This window comes from Miniopterus schreibersii (genome assembly GCF_964146895.1).
Source record: "Miniopterus schreibersii genome assembly, chromosome: 2".
Lineage (NCBI taxonomy): Eukaryota > Metazoa > Chordata > Mammalia > Chiroptera > Miniopteridae > Miniopterus > Miniopterus schreibersii.
In genome coordinates this window covers 168,569,958-168,587,945 of record NC_138102.1, presented here as the reverse complement: position 1 = coordinate 168,587,945, position 17,988 = coordinate 168,569,958, and the positions used below count along the sequence as shown (strand labels likewise).

The window sequence follows — 17,988 nt, the reverse complement described above, 5'->3', positions numbered from 1 at the left end:
GACTAAGTGCCACCAAGGTGCACACGGATCAACAGGGTTGAGAGCTAAACTGGCCCTTTGAGTTCCTAGAGTTTATTTTCTTCCTTTTTACAGATTAGGAAACAGATTCTGAGAGGTAGAGTGCCTTAGGTAAGTAACACTTGGTCATTAAATATTTTCCTAGAGGAGACTTAGAAGAACAACTATTACATTTTAAAAACGTGGCAAATTATAGAACCATATTTCAAAAAAATTGTAACGTGCAAAGCGAATGCTTTACTCTGCCTTGGCCCAGGAAACAAAGTTAGGTTCTAGGGGTGTTATGACTCATTGAAATCATGAGGAACTAAGCAAACCATGAGCTCACGATCTCATTGTAAAGAAAGTTCACCTAAAAACACATGTGCCCTTTCAGCTGCCGAGTGACTAATGGTACAAGTGGCCATGTTGACTTGATCCCTTAAGAGATCGCACATGAGAAACAATTCCGAGGCCAAAACAAATGGTTGGGCCTCAGCACTCCTTCGTTCGCCACTCATTCACTCATGTAATCAACAGATTCTCAAGGTTCCTATTAAAACACCACTTAGGAATGCTAATCATCTTGCCTTTGCTTAAGAGGAATCAGCGAAAATCCCCCCCATTTACCCCCATGAGAGGCACCACTACTATATGTGATTTGAAAGCTAATTATGGACCTAAATGAAGCTGGAGATGAGCTTCCCAGACAAACCATGATCACATCTATGGTGGTAGGTAAATAAAAGCCCAAGAACTTAGAGGCAGTTCAGTGAGTCGGCAAGGCTACACTAGCGTCCCTCACTCCCCGACAGGCCTGGGCACTCTCCACCTGCATGAGAGACCTCAACACCAAGGCAGCACAGCCACTGACAAAGGGCGGGTCTGGATGTACCATCTGGCAGAGCTGAGCAGCCTCTCCAAGAGCTCTTCCATCAAAACCCCCTAAGTACCTGAGCAGCCAGGCATTTCTAAGTGACCGTACTGAATGCTGCCGGCCTGTTGACATCCATGCTGCAAGTGATCCTGATACTCCAGCTATGAATATTGTCAAGGAACCCAGCCCCAACTTCTAGGAGAATGTAATAAGTCACAAGGGAAAGAAATGTGTTAGTTCACACTTGGCAAGTCAATGAGAATGGCCCTGCCCACCGTAAGATAAACTATTACTGTGAAATGGGTACTTCAGAGCCGGAGAAACTCGAGACTGAATTCTGTTCCACCCCTTGCTTGCTCTGTGACCTTGGACAAATTACATCACTTCTGTGAGCCTCTCTTACCTCACCTGTTCTCTTTGAACTGATAGGAAGGATTTCCAAGATATATTTTTAATCAAAAATCGCAAAGCTCATTTGTAAAGAAGGGTAAACCAGAAATGAATGAAATTGGTTACCTCCAGGGAATAATAGGTGGAAATGAGTAGAAAAGATGAAGGAAAGAGAGGAGTAACATTTCTCAGAATAGGTTCTCCTTGACTTCCAATGGGGTTATGTCCCAATAAACCCACCATAAGTTGAAAATATCGTAAGTCGAAAATGCATCTAATGCACATAACGTACTGAACTTCACAGCTTAGCTCAGCTTACCCTGCGTGTGTTCAGAACCCTTACATTAGCCTACAGTTGTAGCCTCACATTAGCACAATCATCTCACACAGTGAACACACTGTAGCGTATCAGTTGCTTACCCTCGTGATGGTGGCTGACTGCAGGCTGGGGCCCCTGTGCTGCCCAGCGTGAGAGAGTATTACACCGCATATAGCTAGCCCAGAGATGCTCAAAATTCAAAATTCGAAGTATAGTTTCTACTGACTGCTTATCGCTTTCACTTCGTTATAAAGTTGAAAAGCGTTAAGTCAAACCATTGTAAATCGAGGACCATCTGTATGCTTTTCTGTTGTGTTCTGACATTTAAAACCATGACAATGTTTCAAACACCAAAAACAAATAAATAAAATCAGCAAGGATGGAGATGAGAGAAATCCAAAATGGAATACAAACTGCAACTAATTAAACTAACGGCAACAATAACACAACTACACTGAAGGGAGGGGCAGCCTAAATAACTTTGGGGGAAATTTATTATATACTCAAAAGCTAAAGATCAAAAAAACTATACACAAATATTGTACTCTCTAGCTTGTAGATTTGTTTTTCATAGAAGTATTGGTTAGCAATTCTGAAACTACTTTTTGTGTATTCTGGCATTAACCCATATATAAATACATTTGAACAATGAGAGCCTGGCTTCTAATCTGAGAGCGGAAAGGACCTGAGAGCCCAATGGAAAGCTCTCCCCGTGGCCAAATCTGGGACCATCTGAGCAAGAAAATAAATAATGCTAGTAATTGGTTTATCCCACAGAATAAAATAAGAACTCATGTGTCCATGTTGATATACATAATTAATTGAATTAATAAATAACTGAGAAGAAACTCTCTCCCTTTCAATAGAATTCAAACTAACAAATGTGAAGTGGATGACGGAAGTTGCGAGTCACTATTTGGCAAATACCACAGAAGGTTGTTTCAGGCAAGGACCATCAACGCATGCTAAACTTGGTGGGAGAAAATACATTTCCGTAGCTTCAAAGTCTCTCTGCACATGGTAACTATTAAGTGCAAGGAGGAAAATAATAACGCAGTGAAGAAACCTGCTAAAAGCCACCTTAACCAGTGATGATACTGAACATCACTGGTAATGGGACAAAATGATACCATGTGGCTCCTCTGGATATGTTGGAAATGACACAGTATGTCTCCTGAGGTATTCTGGACAAAATGTGGAACCTGAATTTAACTCAAATTCAGGGACATTCAACAAAATTACTAGCCAGAACCCCAAAACATCAAGGTCACACAGATCAAAGAAATCCTAAGAAATTGTTACAGATTTGAGACTATGGAGACCTGACAACTAAATATAATGTGTGATTCGGGATTGACTCCTACACCTGAGAAAAAGGACATTAGTTGGACAATTGGCAAACACTGAGTAAGATGATAGTGTTCTATTGATGTTAATTTCCTGATTTTGGTCATTATACTGTGGTTACATAAGATACTACAATCTGGGTGAGGTATACAGGAATTCTTTATTCTATTTATACAATTTTTTATAACTCTGAAACTATTCAAAAAGAAAGTTTTAAATATCTTCCCCCAAAAATAGCCAAAATCTGGTTTTATCACTACTGAAGCCCTTCACTCATTTTAAGGACATAAAAAGGGTCCAAGAGGTATTGATGGATCAGATTTAAGAAGACATTTACTAGGAGACAGCTGAGTCTCGCATCCCCATGTGCCCTCCTCTTAAACCAGGCCATTGTGATGATATATACCATTTGCACCCAACTCCAATGCAGCTATAGGTGTGATTGGAGAGTTTTCTGAGGGCGTCCCTCTCACTATTACACCGCGCTGCATAGATCCCCAAAAGCTGACTGCCCGCAGAAAGACTTCCTTCTGGTTATGCATAATCTGGAAAGTGCCCTCCAAAGACATAGGAAGAGATCAGGAATCCGTGGGACCGAATGAAAACATGCCCAGAGGACACGGGAGGGAGGGAACGTGGGTGAAGGCAGCACTGTGCGTGTGGTGAGGAGGGAGAGGGTGCTTCTGGGATGGTCAGCCTCTGGTCTACCTTTCTACACAGCCCAGCGAAAAGCGCTGTCCCTTTAACACTGTCCAGGCTGGAGAAGCAAGGGACTCACAGGGGCAGGTCCAGCGGCAGCCACAGGTCTCTTCCACTCTGACAGGGGACTGGCTGTTGGGGCATGAAGGCCTTGGCCCCCGGTCGCAGTTGACCCGATGGCTATTCAGCAAGGTCTGGCCGTCCGGCAGGCAAGTCACCGTGTGGCACTGATCTGGCAAGGTCCAGACATCCCCCGGCTGTAAAAGAAAGAACCAGATTTAGTCAGGACATAGCAGGAGAGACTCCAACTCTAAGCCCCTCTACTAGGCCAAGACCCCTCTGGAGACACCGAGACTAGGACCTGGACAGAGGCCTAAATGGCAAGGAGACAAGAGACAGAACACAAGAGTCACAGGTGGACCTGACCCCCCGCCTCCCCCCAAAAAACCACAGGAAGCAATGGTAAGAAGAACCAGACCGACCAAGACCATAGAGGGAAAGAAAAGTAAACGCGGAGGAACAAGGGCCCAGAATGAGCATTTCTGACCTTTCCTTCAAAGTCAGCAGAAGGGAACTCACCCTCTTCTCGTTCCCGTCTTCATCCACACAAACGCGAACGAACCCTGAAACAGACCCGAAAGAGGCCTGAGTTCCCACCATCACCCCGAAACTCTAAGCCATCCCCGATGCCCACGTGGGCTGCCGGGGCTGGTGCCTGAAGCTGACTTGACTCTGAAGGAATCTGAGAGGGTTTAGCAGTGAGGATGCGGGGCCACGAGGTAAGAGGCGGGCGTCCTGTGCCTCAGGCAGGCTTTTGAGATCATTTATAATTGCGATGATGGCAATAGTGATAATATGGCAATAACCGTGGTTCATAAAGCTTTCTCACAGAGTCTCCTCTTCTTCTTTCACAGATCATTGGTGGGGGAGAGGGAGTAGGGAGGAAATGCGGCAAGATCCTGAACATTCGAGAGAGATCCTGAAGATTCCTACCAGGAGGAAAGGGCAATAGCTCCGCAGTAGGTTTTGACTCACAGCTAATCACATAGGAGAACATATTAAACCAGGGGCAAAAATCATCTGTGGTTAAAAGAAGGTTTGTAACCTCAAGCCGACTGAAGCTATGGTGCTTTGATATTAGATTCTATGTTACTGGGTTGCTAGAGCCTATATATTCATGCTGACAGTGAGTGTAGGGCATGGGGAAGAAGTCTGCGATCTGCCGGATGCTGAGGCTCCCTGTTCTGTCTCCCACTTCTTTATCCAAGATCCCTGTGCACGATTAGGCGTGGGCTTTTCCTGCTACAGTTTGGGCGGGCAGGTAGAATGGGAAGAGGGCTGTACTCAGCAAGCTTCCTTGTAGCCCCTGGGAGGTGCATAGCACACACTTTCCTTGGGCAGAAACTGAAAGGTCCTGATCTATATCACAGTCTTCATTCAAGGCCAAATCTGTGCATGAGCATCCTCATGTCTCTGAAGTGGGTTTTGCTGGTTTTGTTTTTGTTTTTTGAGGAAGGGAAGAAAGATATTACCGGACTCACCAGAGCACAGCTTGTGGAGGAAGGAACTTCCCAGGGTGGGGAGGTCTTCGATTCGCTGGAGCTTCACCACATTGGAGCTGGCATCTGGGCCTGCTAAGGTCCTCAGCTGGGCTGTGTCATACTGATCCCCAATTCCAATGGGGAACACTGTCACTCCTGGAGTGAGCAGAGGAGCAAGAAAGGGTCTCTGTCAACCTGCTTTGGTCAGGTGGGCACAAAAGGGACCAGCCTGAAGTTACATCCTGTATCTGTATAGAGCCTCATGTTTCCCAGACAGGAGGCTATTCAATCAGTCCACAGATGTTAATGAGCTCATACTCTGTGGCAGGTACTATTCTAAGCAATGCGGATGCAGTGAACCAAGCAGATGAAGTCCCTGTCCTCATGGAGCCTACACTGGAGACAGACAGACAACAAACACACAAAGAAGTAAACATCTAGTATTTCAGACATGGAAAAAACAAAATGGGATATGAGAATATTCAGGTGGCTGGAGGTGTGTTCATGAAAATACGACATTTGAGTAAAGACCTAAATGAAGTAAGGATGGAAGGAGCTAAGAGGATAACCCAAGCAGAGAAAACAGCAAGTGCATGCCCGGCCAGGCGTGGCTCAGCGGTTGAGCATCAACCTAGGATCCAGGCGATCGGGGTTCGATTCCCGGTCAGGGCACATGCCCAGGTTGTGTGCTCGATCAATGACTCTCTCATAATTGATGTTTCTGTCTCTCTCTCTCCCTCTCCTTTCCTCTCTCTGAAATCAATAAAGATATATTTAAAAAGAAAGAAAGAAAGAAAACAGCAAGTGCAAAGACTCCAGAGCAGAAGTGTGGTGCAGACTCTGGGGTGGTGGGAGCAGGGCAAACAGGAGAGGGAGTAGAGCACAGATCATGCAAAGCTTCCTAGGCCACAGTGAAGACTTAACATGTTCTCTCAACAAAATAGGGAGCCAGCCAAGACTTTGGAGCAGAGGAGTGATGTGAGCTGAAGGGTCACTACAGTTGCTGTGTTGATTATGAACCACGGGGAACAAAGGTGGAAGCTGGGTTCCAGATAGAAAGACATTACAATAGTCCAGGTGAGAGAGGATGGGGACTTGGATTGTGTGACATGGTGGAGGCGGCATGGTGTGGTGGGGTTCTCAATATATTCTGAAGATGGAGCTACAGTTGCTAATGAATTGGATGCGGGTATGAGAGAAAAAGAGGAATCAAGGATGCTGAGGATTAGGACCTGAGCAACTGGAAGAATGGAATTGCCTTTTTTTAAGGTGGGAAAGACTGCAGGAGGAGGAGATTTGGGTGCAAAGGTCAGGAATTGGATTTATATTGAGTTGCCTGTCAGAACACTGAAGTGGAGTGGAAGTGAGAGACCCAGGCTAGAGATAGAAATTTTGAAGTCAGCAGTATACAAATGTATTTAGACCTAGACACTGAATGAGACTGCCCAGGGGGTGCGTGTAAGAAGAGAAGAGAAACTGTCACAGGGTTGAGCAATGAATATGTGCATGCCCATTTACAGATGAGAAACTGAGGCCTTGAGCAGCTCAGTGACTTGCTCTAGATCACGTCTGTTTCCTCCAGACCATAATTGCTTCCTTTCCTGATGAAAGACTTTCTTGGAGTCTTAATACTACAGAAGAGAAGTCTCCATCCTGAAACACCTCCAATCTAGTCTCCATAAAATTCTAGGTGTTTGCAATTTGCTTAAGGTTAGAGCTGGTTTTCTGCTGGCAACTTTTCAGCTCTTGTAAGCTGGTTGTATCATCCAAGTAGATACAACCTTTTAGAGTCTTTTTCCTTAAAACAATAGATTTCATAAACATGTCATAAACATTCATTCAATGAATATTAAGTGGCCACCTATTTTGCGCATTATGCACAGAAGTTACAAAACTAAGTGAAATTTTGCCCTTGCCTTCAAAGAACCACCAGTTTGTACAAGAAGCAGATGTGTAACAAAACAAAACAAAAAAATATGTGATTTGCATGCTTGGAGGAGTTCAGATGTGGTACAGAAGAAGGGTGAAGACCTCAGAGGAAAGACAACTCCAGAACCGGGTCTGAAAGATGAACAATTCTCCAGGTGGCCACAAGAGGACTTAGCACCGTTCCACTCACCCGGCCCTCCCTCAGCCCCACACCATCTGTCTGGGATCCCATTCTGTTGATATTCACAGCACAAGTTCCTATGGGACACCAAGCCTGAGTCACCTGTTTTGTCTCCTTCCTAAAGCAGAAGCCTTTGACTCTTGCCCATCCCGCACCCCTAACCCATCAGGCTGGTACAGGAAAAGCGCTCTGGATACATGAAGGTCCCTGGTGGTTCTCAAGGCCTCATATGAATCCCCCTGGCCTCAGACATGGAGAGAGTGGTGAGAGACCAAGGACACCACGTAAAAAGATGTGATGTAAAACCTACCCCTTGACACAAAGGGAAAATATGGAGCAATTAAAGGTTAAAATCTAAAGAATGCAGACAAATGGAGGGTTAACACACACTTATTACCGCTTGGTTTCTGAAAAACACAGGGACTGGATGATTTCCTGCTGTGTAAAACCAGGCCATATGTGGGTATTGAGCATTTAAGTCAACCTGGAAGTAATACCTTTCGATCCCCTGGCAGTTTAATGCAGTCTCAGGACTGGACACTGGACACTTACGGTTAGATCTGGCAGTGGCGGCTGCTGCAGCCACCGAATCCGTGGAGACGCCCATGACCAGGATGACCACTGCCTTGGAGGCACCAGGCCTGGCACCGTGGATTTCTGAAGTGATGTACTGCACAGCAAAGCCCAGGGCACTTCCTGAGTGGAGAACAGACCACACAAGTCAGCCCTGACTGCGGGAAATGGCATTTGTGAAGCCAGCTGGGCATCCTGTCTCCAGGTGGACCCTTAGACCACCAAAACAGAATGATCAGAGACTCAGAGAGTCTCACACGCAAGTGAGATTCAGACAAGAGCGGAAAGGACATCTAGGCCCTCACTTCACAGGAAAGAAAACTGAGGCCAAGAGCAAAGTGACAGGCCGAGGTCACTCATCACTGATGCCGAGAATGAGGGCCCGACACAGCCCCTGCCTCCCAGCCCACGGCCCCACGTTACCGATTTGGCGGGGGCCTCCCTCCTGTTGCATATAATCCACAAGGCTCAGCAAGTGGGTCTTCTCCTGGGCCACGTTCCAGGGCACGTCGATGGTGGTGATGCTCCCGTATTGCAGCACTGACACCTGCATGAGCTGAGGCCCTGGAGGACAGAGAACATGGAATCACACTTTCAAACAAGCAGAGCCCCAGGAAGAGCCCCCCTTTCTAACCTGCTCCTTCAGGCGCATCGCTCACCTATATTAGCTTTTGAAATGAAAGCCTTGGCAAAACTCTTCATTTCATCGAAGTAAGAAGCTGGAAAGCCGGAGGAGCCATCCAGGAGGAGGACCACATCCAGGGGCTGGCTACAGTCTGAAGAGAGACCGGGAAGGTGAGCACACAAGTACCAGCAAGGGACTGGCCACTGTGGCAGACACCCACATTCAATGGGCAGGTGCACAGGGCACCACGGACCACATGGCACCACCAAGGGGAGGTGTCGCTGTTGGTCCTGCAAGATGGCAAGATGGGCCTGGGAGGAGGGAAGGGGGCCCATGAGTGCCCCAGGTTTGGAGGCATTGGGAAGACTCCAGTGTCACTCAAAGGCAGTTTAAATGACTCCCAATGAAAGCAAGAGGCATCTACTCCCTCAGTAACAGGAAACTGCAACTCTTCTAGAATTGAGAGAGACTGGAGCAGCAACACAGGGAGATGGAAAAAGGAGATGGGGCAGCAACAGATCCCTGGAAAATGAACTTGTGTGGCCTCAGGTCTTATGGGCAGGCAAGTGCTACAGGGGATTCTAATTAGTGCTACAAGGGATTCTGATTATAAGTGCTTAGTGCTCATGTGACTGTTCAGGCGCCGAGTTGTGATCATAGTGAGGAAACAAACTCTAGCCTAAACACCATTCCGCAACTGGGAAAGATAATGCTATTACTGTTCTCCACAGAAATATCACAAGCATTTAAATAATTCTGTAGCTCTGATTAAAACAAGAATAAAGAAGCAAAGGCACCGATATCAAGCGTGAGGATGAAGACACATTAAAAGATGGCTAGTTATTCTGGGATGGTCCCAGACACACCAAATAAGGATGTTCAAGAGCTAGGAATTGGTTAGACGTTAGTATCCATTGAGAAGGCAATAATCACAGCAGAGTGGCAAGCATTTTTTGAGCTCCTGCTATGGGCTGGGAAATGTTCTACACATTTCACTATTATTATCCCCATTTTACAGATGAGGAGACTGATATACACAGAAGTACTTGCCCAAAATTATTACACACACAAAAAAAAATTGCCCAAAATTGCTCAACTAGTAAGTGGCAGAGGTGAGATTCAAACCAAGGCGATCTGGCTACTGAATCTGAGGACTTAACTTGCTACCTGTCACCTAATTTCCTGGCTTTGCTCCAAAGAATGTCAGCTACTTAGAATAATTGTGCCCATCCAGTGTAGTCAAAAAGCTAATAGTCACCAAATTTCACAGATTGCCTCCAAGGCAGGGAGTGGGAGGTGGCTGTGTGAGAAACACATAGTTTTTACTCCATATCCTTGATCTTATTTACATTTGAACAATAGATGTGCACCACCTTTGAATTTACAAGAAAAGATCCCCCCCGAATAAAGGCTCACAGATGCATCTCCCTGCCTGGGAGGCGAGGACACAGGCACTCTGGAGGCTGGATGTGACCGAAGGCACAGAGCAGAGGAGCCAGGCTTAGAACTCAGGAGTCACATCTCTGCCAAGGCCAGCCCCAGCCTGGCACCTGTGCCAGGTGCCCACATACCTGGGGCAGGGGAGAGGGTGGGAATCTGCAGCCCCTCCTCAGAGCAGCACCTCTGCAGCACCAGGTCAGGAGCTTCTCGGGGGAGTGTGTCAAAGTCCCTGATGAGGATGGGGGCGTTGGGCCAGCCGATCCTCTCCAGCTCCTGCAAGTTGGCATGAGGGCCCACTCCAATGGGCACCACGTGGATGTCTCCGGGCATCCTCTTGATCTGGTCAGAGGCGGGGTTCCCTGTGACCATGTAGACCAGGTTAGGTGCCTGCTCCCGGTCCCCCTGGCTGGCCAGGAAGCTGTGCTCCGACACGTACTGCAGGGCCAGGCCCGTGTTGGTGCTGTTGCCGCCCTGGAAGCGGATCTCCCGCACCCGCTGCAGGACATCCCCCTTGGACTGCGTCTCACGGAAGGTGGACTCCACGGTCACTGTGTACGAGTACTGCAGCACAGTGACATGGATGCTGTCCTGGCCCACGTCCATCCGCTGGATCACCTCCTCCATGAACTCCTTGCTCCTGTTGAAGTTGGCCTCGCCGATTTGGTCCGACCCTTCCAGAACAAACACCACATCCAGGGCCACGGAGTTCCTCTTGGGTCCCTGCGTGGAAACCCCCACGTGCTCCGGACCCACAGTGACCTTTGCCATGGGAGGGGGTTGAGTAGGGGCCGGCGCTTCGGGAGCCAGGTCACAGAGGTAGCTGACAATCTCGTCCCTTCGCTGCTCCAGCTCATCCACACTGCTGAGCACAAAGGCCTTGTTCTCGGGGGCCTGCCTCTCGATGAGGCGGATCTGCTTGAGGTTGGCGTGGGGCCCGATGCCCACGGGGACCACGACCACCTTCTTCATCTTCAGGCCCTGGACGTAGCGGAGCAAGTTCCGGCCCAGCTTCTGGGGCTCCTGGCTGGCCGTGAGCAGCAGGGCGATGCGGGAGGCCTCGGGGCGGTCCACCTTGCCGAAAATCTGGAAGAGCGTGTACTTGAGGACCTCGCTGGTGGAGGCCACCGCGCTGCCAGCGTACTTCACCTGGCTGGCAAGGCGCCGCAGCTCCGACGGCCGCTTCCGGTCCCGGAGCTGGATGTAGGCGTGGGAGCCCTCGTGGTACTCCACCAGGGCCACGCGGATCCACTTCTGGGAGATGTGCAGGCGCTCCATCATGCTCACCACGAACACCTTCAGCACCTCGAACTCGGCCTCGGACAGCTTGGAGGAGCCGTCCAGCAGGAAGACCAGGTCCAGCAGCTTGCTGCAGTAGTAGTCGTGCAACGGCGGCTCGGGGGTGTCCTCCACGAACGGGGTGGTGGGGCTGACTGGGCCTTCCGTGGGGGGCACCTCTAGGCCATTGGCTTCCCCACAGGCTTCACAGGTAAGGTTGACACCATCACAGTGACTGTGGAGGGACAGAAACAGAAACGGTTCGGGAAGGTGCTCTGAGGGCTTCTCAGCCCTGCTCAGAACCACTGCACATATTTCCATACGCCTGCCTGCCTGGCCCACCCGAACTGAGCTCCCACGGATTGCTCGCCACCCAACATCATTTTTGTTGTTGTAAATAATGCTCACCCGAGGATATTTTTTCCCTTGCTTTTCAGAGAGAGTGGAAAGAAGGGAAGGAGGGAGAGAGATAGACAGAGGAAAGAGAGAGAAAGAAACATCGATGTCAGAGAGACACATCGACTGGTTGCCTCCCAAACACGCCCAGACTGGGGCCTGGAATCGAGCCTGCAAACCAGGTCCATACCCTTTGACCAGGAATCGAATCTGTGACCCTTCAGTGCAAAGGCTAACACTCTAACTGCTGAGCCACACCAGCCAGGGTGAGATATCATTTTTTAAACATATATCCCCAAATAGCATTGCTACACACACACACACACACACACACACACACACAGAGCAAAGGCTTCCATTGATTTTACAAGCCAAGCGTTAACCTGTACTAGGACCTGAAAAACAATCTTTCTTACTTCCAGGGCATCCACTCAACCATTGAAAATTGATTTTCTTTTCAACCTACATCTCTAGCAATATAAATATTTAACTACAATCCAAACTTTCTGCCAAGTAACTCCAAAGACAAATATTACTCTAAAATGTTGACACTGACCAGGACTTATAAATGTTCTACTGAAGATAAATGCTTTATGGTATTTTTTATAAAAGGATTTAAGCTGTATGAATTTTGTACCATGTTTAATATGCTGGGCTTTCAGGAAAAGAGGAAAAACTGGACCAAAAATATTTTTGGAAAGATGGGTAAAGATTCAAAATCCCAGCTTTAGCTAACAGAACAGAGCACTTGAAAGTAGCATGGGGGGGGGGGGCCTCTCTAAGATATAGACGGGGTAAAGTAAGTGGCTCATTCATTCATTCTTCCAGCAGACATATGGGAGCACCTATCATATGCCAGGAACCAACTGGGCCCTGCACCCAGCCCCAAGCACATACCACAAGTCTTAAGCACAGCAGTTGCCCCTGACACAAATTCCTGCACCACCAGTCCAAATTTCCAGCCCCTTCTGGTCACTCCTCCCTTCCACCAGTGTCCTGGGAAGTGGCAAGCTATGCCAGACCCCAGGTGAAACCCAGGATAGGACCTTCTCTTCTATGAACTCTTGGTCTTTGAGGCAACTTGCCTTCAGCACCCCCAGTAAGGCCAAGAACCCTGGGAAGTGTGCCCTGTGGCTCGCTTCCCAGGCGATGTTCCAGCCTGCTTTGGAACTATTGTCCACACCCGTTTGCCTCTAAGATATGTGCCCCGGTAGTTCCTCCTCCCCGTGTGCCAGCAGAGAGAGGTGGGGAGACAGCTCTGCACTGTCATGTCCTGTGGCTCAGAGCCCCATGCCAGCCAGCGCTGGGCCCTTTCTTTATTCCTTACAGTCTCCATTTCAGCATAGGGAGAGTGGATAGGCCAGGTCTTACTAGGAAGTTAATTCCCACTTCCTCATGGTCCACACGATTTATTGCTTCCATCTTTGTTAACAGTGCATGAGCGACATACTTTCTAGTTTCCTGTGTTTGTTAGAAAACTCACCCCGGGCAGTGTTCACTCTTGTTTACACAGATGGCTGCGGCGGGATCTGACTCTGGCAGCTGTGGCCACAGCCCCTTCCCCGGTGAATTTCAGTTCTCAAGTTTAAGTTCCCATAAGAAGTGGTATTGAACATATCAACATCCAGATACATGTTCCTTACTTAGGAACAGGGCTTCAGAGAGCTCAGTGCTCACCCTGGGGACTCGTTCTCACCTCCCCAAACTCCCCCTTTCCCAGAGGCAATCGGGTGAGAGCCCAGGGTGTACGGATGGCTATCTTCCCTCCAAGTTACAAAAGCCCTGTCCTGGGACCTTGGTTGTGGTCCAGAGGTGTCCGTGTTACACTGAGGGGTCAGGACTCTGCCTCACTTTCCTCCCCTGCATCCCACCTCCAGTAAAAAAGAAACCTGACTCCCATAGATGCCTGTCCCAGACTAGATGTGACCTCCAGGAGCAATGAGAAAACTCATCCATCCTTCAGAGAGGAGAGATTAACAAGCCAAGTCTAACCATCCTCTTAAGAGATGTTTTCTGGAGAAGCGATCTAGTTTGTCCTTAAAGGAGAAACAAATTAGCCTGGCCAGCGTGGCTCAGTGGTTGAGCATCGATCTATGAACCAGGAGATGGCCGTTTGATTCCTGGTCAGGGCACATGCCCAGGTTGCGGGCTTGATCCCCAGCGGGAGGCGTGCGGGAGGCGTGAGGGAGGCAGCCGATCAGTGACTCTCTCATCACTGATGTTTCTCTCTCTCCCTCTCCCTTCCTCTCTCTGAAATCAATAAAAACATATAAAAAAAGAAAGAAAGAGAAACAAACTAAACAAAAACAACCTCTTGACTCGCCATAATGAGGGCGTTTTCCCCAAACCTACACCTCTGAGCAGGTCCCCAGAGAAGACAGTAAGAATCATGCTTCGAAAAACTAGGTTTTACCAAATCTGGCAGTGCTCAGGGTCACTGGGGTTCAAGGTGATTTTCTTTCCGGAGGCCAAGCGCCGGCCAGACACCTCACACACAGGGCAGTCTTCAGCATCCACACAGGTCTGCAAGAGCTCATCGAGGATTTTCCCTGAGGGACAAACTTCCCATCAGGAGCCAATACTCACCTTTTCCACAAGGAAAACCTACCTTTAACTAAAGGGACTTGTCCCGGGAGCCAGCTCTGCCTGGCTCCCCAGGAATCACCTCACCACATGGGGAGCCACCTGCCTTCCCTGGAAGAACTGATTTCTCCCTCAGTAGAACTGGGAGGGGGGGTCTATCACCACCTCACTGCCCCCAAGCCTCAGCACAAGTGAAATCTTATTTCTTTTTGAGGGTCTTCTTTGTTCCACCGAAAAATGTATTTCATAATTCTATCCAGTACAGTAGCCAGTAATCATATGTGGCCAGATTTAAATTTAAATTAATACTAAATGAAATTGAAAATTCAGTGCCTCAGACGCATGAGCCACATTTCAGTAGAACCTCCCCCCACTGCAGCAGGTTCTGGCGGAAAGGGCCGCTCGGCGATAAACCCGTGAACAAGCACCCAGAGGCGCTGCGCTTGACAACGATCCCAGCCGGCCTGGCTCCGACGGAAGGACGCGTGGAGATAGAACCCAGGGTTAGAGGGTGAGGGACAGGGCCCCTGGGCGAGGCTGAGACGATGCAGGGCAAGGAGTCCTCTTGCCTGACAACCCATCCCCCTCCAGCCCGTCCCACCCGGGCGGGTGGCCGACCTGGAGGGCAGTGTGCGTGGCAGCCCTCCACACACTGCACGGGGCAGGCCAGGGGCTCCGGGTGCTGGCACGTGGTGGGGCAGGCAGGGGCGCAGCTGTTATAGCGCCACTCGCACTCGTACCCGTCCTCCCGGAGGTTCCTCTCCTCGCAACTCTGGGCTGTGCGGATGGAAGAAATGGGCGTAATGTTAGAGGCCGCCGGCCTTTAAACCACCTAATCCAGGAGCCTAGCGGTTCTGAATCAGTTTTCCACAGAAAAACAATCAGCTGCGTACACCCGAGGGAGGAAGACCCCACTAACCATACGAGTTGATCACGCGTATTGGCAATATGACTGTGTCTAATTAAAGACGTGTATTCACGTCCCTCTTCTTTTCATCACTGCTCCCTCTTCTCCCTCTTCCTGAATTTCTCCAGAGTAAGGGTCTCTACATATTCCTGTCTTTGAACCCTGTCCCCTGTCCCTCCTTACTCACATCACATGTTGACTCCCTCCGCCCTCTGCCATCCATCTCCACACTAGAGCTCTGCCTTCTCCCCCACGAGGTGTCATCTGTACCCATTTTAAGGTCTTAAAGTCTAGGTTCATGGGGGTTGAGGGGAGGGTGACTGAGACCCTGAGGGACACCAGGACTCACGACACAACGTGGCTGTCCTCCAGGTCACCACCTGGCCGTGCTGGGCACACACATGCGCGTAGGCAGCAATGGTGTCGCAGAAGCAAGCACAGTCCCCAATGGACTCACAAGAGCAGGTTTCATAGACGCAAACATCCAGGAACGGCTCGGGGTCCACCTGCAAGGGAGCTTCAGGGTGGCCTAGGCCTGCGACCAGACCTGGGCACTCTGGCTCTTGGTCTGGGTGGGGACGTTCTGGTGGTCAGAGCAGGGGAAGGGGGGCTCCAGGGTAGGAGGAGAAATTGGGTCAAGGCTTTGAAAGAGGGGATGGGTAAGAAGGCAGAATTCCCAGCTTCTAATCTGTATTCCAGCAAGACGCACTGAGTAAAGCACTTTGTCCAGTCTTTCATAGAATAGATGTGTCTAAGAATTTTTCAAAAGAGCACTTCTATCTATCTGTCCACTCGCCTGCTCAGTCATCCATCCATCCCCATAACCCACTCCTAACCTCATAGGTGTTTGGGTGTTTTTTACACAAACACAAACATGCACACACAAACACGCTGATCACTCTCTTTCCTTGCCTCCCTCCATTAAGGAGAGAGAGAGGAAATACACCAGGACCCACTCAGGTCGCCCCATGAAGTGCTTTGGGACTATTATGCTGGACAATTAGCACCAGCCTGTGCATTCCTGGACTCCAACCCCAAGCCTGCAAGAAGAGGGAGCCTACCCATCATCCATGTTCAATCACAGGAACCAGGCGCACCACCCCTTCGCCCAAACATGCCACCACACACACTGGCCTCTGTCAGGGTCACTGTGAGGGTAATGAATGCAGACATCGAGTGGGTCGCTACTTCCAAGACCTTCCAACAACCCAGGTTCCCCTGACTCCCCTCACTGTCTTCACTCTTCCCGTTCAGATGCCCAGGATTCCCACCAAACTAGGGGATCCCAAGTGTCCTTTGGAGTCCTCAGGAACTAAAAATCACTGGATGGAAAAATCACTGGGTGGATAGAAAGAGAACTGAGACACAGGTATCCATCCAGTCGCACCCACGGTGGTGGTGCTACACGGCAGTGGGCAAGGGTTTGGCGCTTTCCTCACCCCCACTGGAGAGGAAGACCCAAAACAGGCCACATAATGAGGCCTCAACATCCCTGGAGCTAAGACCAGAAAAGGGGTTTTGAGACAAGACCTAGGAGCTGCAGGGTTTTGTGAGGGCAGAGGATAGGGTACTCAGGTCTGAAGATACAGTGAGGTAAGAGGAAAATGAAATTCCTGGCCCTAGTGTTGGAGACAAGATAATTCAAGGGGCACCAACCCGAAGGCCGAGGCCAGAAGAGAAGCAGATGTCCAGGAGAGTTATGCCTGGCATAGAAGAAAAATGACTTTCCTCATAAACTATTTTCCTTTCTGTTTTCCAGCCTGAAGCCAAGAAAGGGAGTGAAGTGTTGACCCCTTGCAGACCATTTTAAAGGTTCACAGGCTACCCCTGCACCCTCACCAGCTTGTTGCAGCCCTGGAAAACGTCACTGGTGAGGATCCTGCAGGAGGAATCCACCATGCTCTGCTTCATGATGTTGTTATGGCAGGTGGCAGGGAACGAGTTCAGCGGCACCTGGGGAACAGGACAAGAGGACACAAATAGACCAAAATAATCAGCCCGGGAGGATCCAAGAGGCCCTCTTCTGAGCCTTGCAACCACAGCAAGGCGTATCACCCCCCACCCGCCACCCGAGGCCCACATGAAGACCCCAGACGTACTTTCCTGGTGTCGGCGCACTGCGGGCTCACTTTCCAGGAATTCCCGAAGTCCACAGGGTCGTCCTCCACCTGGAGATTGCTGCCGGTAAAGTCGTTGTTCTGGATGCCATCGAAATTCCCACAGAGGCCACACACCCGCTCCTGGTGGACAAGTCAAGAGTATGAGCACTGCAAACCTCAGGGCCAATTCTGATTCAGGGCAAGGAGGCCTCTAGACAGCAAAGGAGGCAGGCTCGTCTGAGGAAGAGAGGATGGAAGTGGGCAAGGATGGAGGCCCAGGAGAGAACGGGGTGACTGGCAAAGCCTTGACCTTCCCAAGGCCTTTTCCTGGCGTTCCTCACTGACCTCATTTTAAAGTTAAAGAAAAAAAAGATCATTCACAAAGAGAGGCAACCTGCTCGTGTCCCGTAGCTGGCCAAGGGCAGAGTGGGAATTAAGCAGCCTTGGCCTTGGTATCTCCAGTATAAGCCATCGCCCTCCCTGATAAGGGCCTGAGCATAAAGAGGAGCTGGTTCGTTGTTACACCAGTGAGAGTGGAGAGGTCTCAGGAGAGAACACTCTAGTTGTACTTTATACTATGGGCACGGGAGTCCCTCACCAGCAGACCTGCCGCCTGTTGGGAGCAGGCGGCCAGGATTCTGATGTGTACCAAGTGCCACCAGGGCTAACACAGTATGTCACTCATCTTCGTGTTCACCTGTCACAGTGTTGGTTTACAAGTCCTAAACAAGTAATCACTGAGTGAATGGAAACCATTGCATAAGAAATACAGGAAGGAGTGGAACTATTTGGCCTGGAAAGGAAAAGGTG

General features: G+C 49.4%; 1 protein-coding gene across 1 annotated transcript in view; it reads right to left on the bottom strand.

The window, feature by feature from the left end:
• VWF (von Willebrand factor) overlaps nt 1-17,988 on the bottom strand; it is a 120,304-nt gene that overhangs the window by 34,669 nt on the left and 67,647 nt on the right. Inside the window, exons 23-34 of the mRNA XM_081127063.1 lie at nt 17,179-17,319; nt 16,919-17,032; nt 15,429-15,585; nt 14,791-14,949; nt 14,003-14,138; nt 10,050-11,428; nt 8,513-8,629; nt 8,277-8,417; nt 7,833-7,976; nt 5,171-5,326; nt 4,209-4,252; nt 3,709-3,886 (exon numbers count right to left, since the gene is read on the bottom strand). Of these exons, the coding sequence (XP_080983189.1) occupies nt 3,709-3,886; nt 4,209-4,252; nt 5,171-5,326; nt 7,833-7,976; nt 8,277-8,417; nt 8,513-8,629; nt 10,050-11,428; nt 14,003-14,138; nt 14,791-14,949; nt 15,429-15,585; nt 16,919-17,032; nt 17,179-17,319 (2,866 nt within the window). The remainder of the gene's footprint in view (nt 1-3,708; nt 3,887-4,208; nt 4,253-5,170; nt 5,327-7,832; nt 7,977-8,276; nt 8,418-8,512; nt 8,630-10,049; nt 11,429-14,002; nt 14,139-14,790; nt 14,950-15,428; nt 15,586-16,918; nt 17,033-17,178; nt 17,320-17,988) is intronic.